General features: G+C 34.1%; 1 protein-coding gene across 1 annotated transcript in view; it reads right to left on the bottom strand.

Moving 5' to 3' along the window:
• Positions 1 to 1,018: 1,018 nt before the first annotated feature.
• LOC140322246 (olfactory receptor 5G9-like) overlaps positions 1,019 to 1,829 on the bottom strand; it is a 6,751-nt gene continuing 5,940 nt past the window's right edge. The window contains exon 2 of the mRNA XM_072398831.1: positions 1,019 to 1,371. Within this exon, the coding sequence (XP_072254932.1) occupies positions 1,019 to 1,371 (353 nt within the window). The remainder of the gene's footprint in view (positions 1,372 to 1,829) is intronic.

Here is a 1,829-nt window from a genome sequence, read left to right as displayed (position 1 = left end):
GGTTTCCATTTAGTCTTCACCACTGCGGCAGTAAAAGCAGCTTCACCTTCTTTTGTTAAAAAAAGTATATAAAAAACAAAAATTCACATTTTTTACTTATATGCCCTTTTAAATAAATGTAAAAAATGTGATGATAGGCACGCTTTAGGGCTTGCACTCTCTGCCTCTCTTGAACTAAAATTCCAAGCAGGATTATCATACCTGTCCTAATAAAGGTCCTTATGTTATGGAGAGAAAAATATGATATAAATGCACTTTCAGGAAAAGCATATAATAAAAAACAAAACAAAATAAACCAGCCATTACTTTATTGACACCACTAAGAGTCATCCATATTTACAAAATGCAAAAAATGCTCCCGTGCTGGGCTGACATTCTAGAAGATGTGGCACAGGAAAGCATTCTTCTCTTTTCTAGAGCAGTAATCCAAAAATTATAATTAGGGCATCTCAGTTTCTTCTGACAATCCACAAATTTAATACTTTTACTAATTAATACTAATATTTTTTCATCTTGAACATTTTCCAACAAACATCACTTACCAGTCAGGGCTTAGTACTTTAGAATATAATTTATAAATTTATATAAGCTTAACTCAATCATTCCTTTCTTATTTGCCCATTTTCAAGCATCTTCACATCTTGGGACAGTCTTATTAGGTATCCACTCACAGCATATTGAAGTCTCTTCCCTCCCCTGAGGAAGACATACTGCGAAATGCATCAGAAAAGAGACAACATTCTTTTTGCTGTTATGATTTTTTAATATGCTTGATAATTTGTATTTATTGTTTATTGTTTTCATTGTTTCAATTGAGCCATGTTAAGAGGGATTTATTAACATGGTATCTTCATATTAAATATACTTTTGCTGCAAAAGCCTCTTTTTCTCATAAAATCAGTAACAAATTTTGGAAGAGGTTTACAAGATATTGATCTTTTATATTGTCATGATTTCATATTTAAAAGTGTCTTCAGTTTTTCAATGAGGAACCATGAGATTTTTCATGCTCTTCAGACTATATATGATTAGATTTATCAATGGGGTCAACACAGTGTACAGCAAAGACTATGTATGGAACTATGTAAATAGTAATAAAAGTCCCATAGTATACACACACAGAAGTAGGGTGGGAACTGCATGTTGAGAAGGTTTTTTGTATTCCATCGAAGGACCTAATCTTTAAAATGGTGATAACAATGTAGATATAAGTCACAAGGATAAATGTAAAGGGAAAAAACAATGTAAATATTAATAAAATAAAGTCCATCCATGGCACAATGGTTGTATCTGAAGTAGATAATTCCACTAATGGGCTGTAATCACAGAAAAACTGATCAAGGCTACTGCGGCCACAGAAATCAAACTGATCTATCAAAGCAAATTCAGTGGTTGTAATGCTGAACATTATTGCCCAAAAAGCAAAAGCCAACTGGAAGCAGAGGCTTGGTTTCATGGGTACAATGTAGTGAAAAGGGTTAGAAAGAGCCACATATCGATCATAAGACATTACGGCAAGGAGGAAACATTGGACAAACCCAATGATACCAAAGAAATATAACTTGGAGTGATACAGACACCGACATGGATGGGTTGGACTTTAGTGAGATGTCTAACATCATCGGAACAACTGAGGTGGTTACCAGAAAGTCAGCGATAGATAAATGTTTAAGAAAGAGGAACATTGGGGTTTTGAGGTTATCACTGGTCTTCACTAAAAAGATAATTGCAAGATTTCCACTTGCTATAGCTATGTAAAGTAACAGCAGAACAACAAAGATTAGAGGTCTGAGGTTGTAAAGGCTTTGGAATCCAAGGAGATGGATCTC

This window comes from Pyxicephalus adspersus, chromosome 2, assembly GCF_032062135.1.
Source record: "Pyxicephalus adspersus chromosome 2, UCB_Pads_2.0, whole genome shotgun sequence".
NCBI lineage: Eukaryota > Metazoa > Chordata > Amphibia > Anura > Pyxicephalidae > Pyxicephalus > Pyxicephalus adspersus.
Note: the sequence above shows the minus strand (reverse complement) of the source record. Positions and strands in the feature narration are given on the sequence as shown.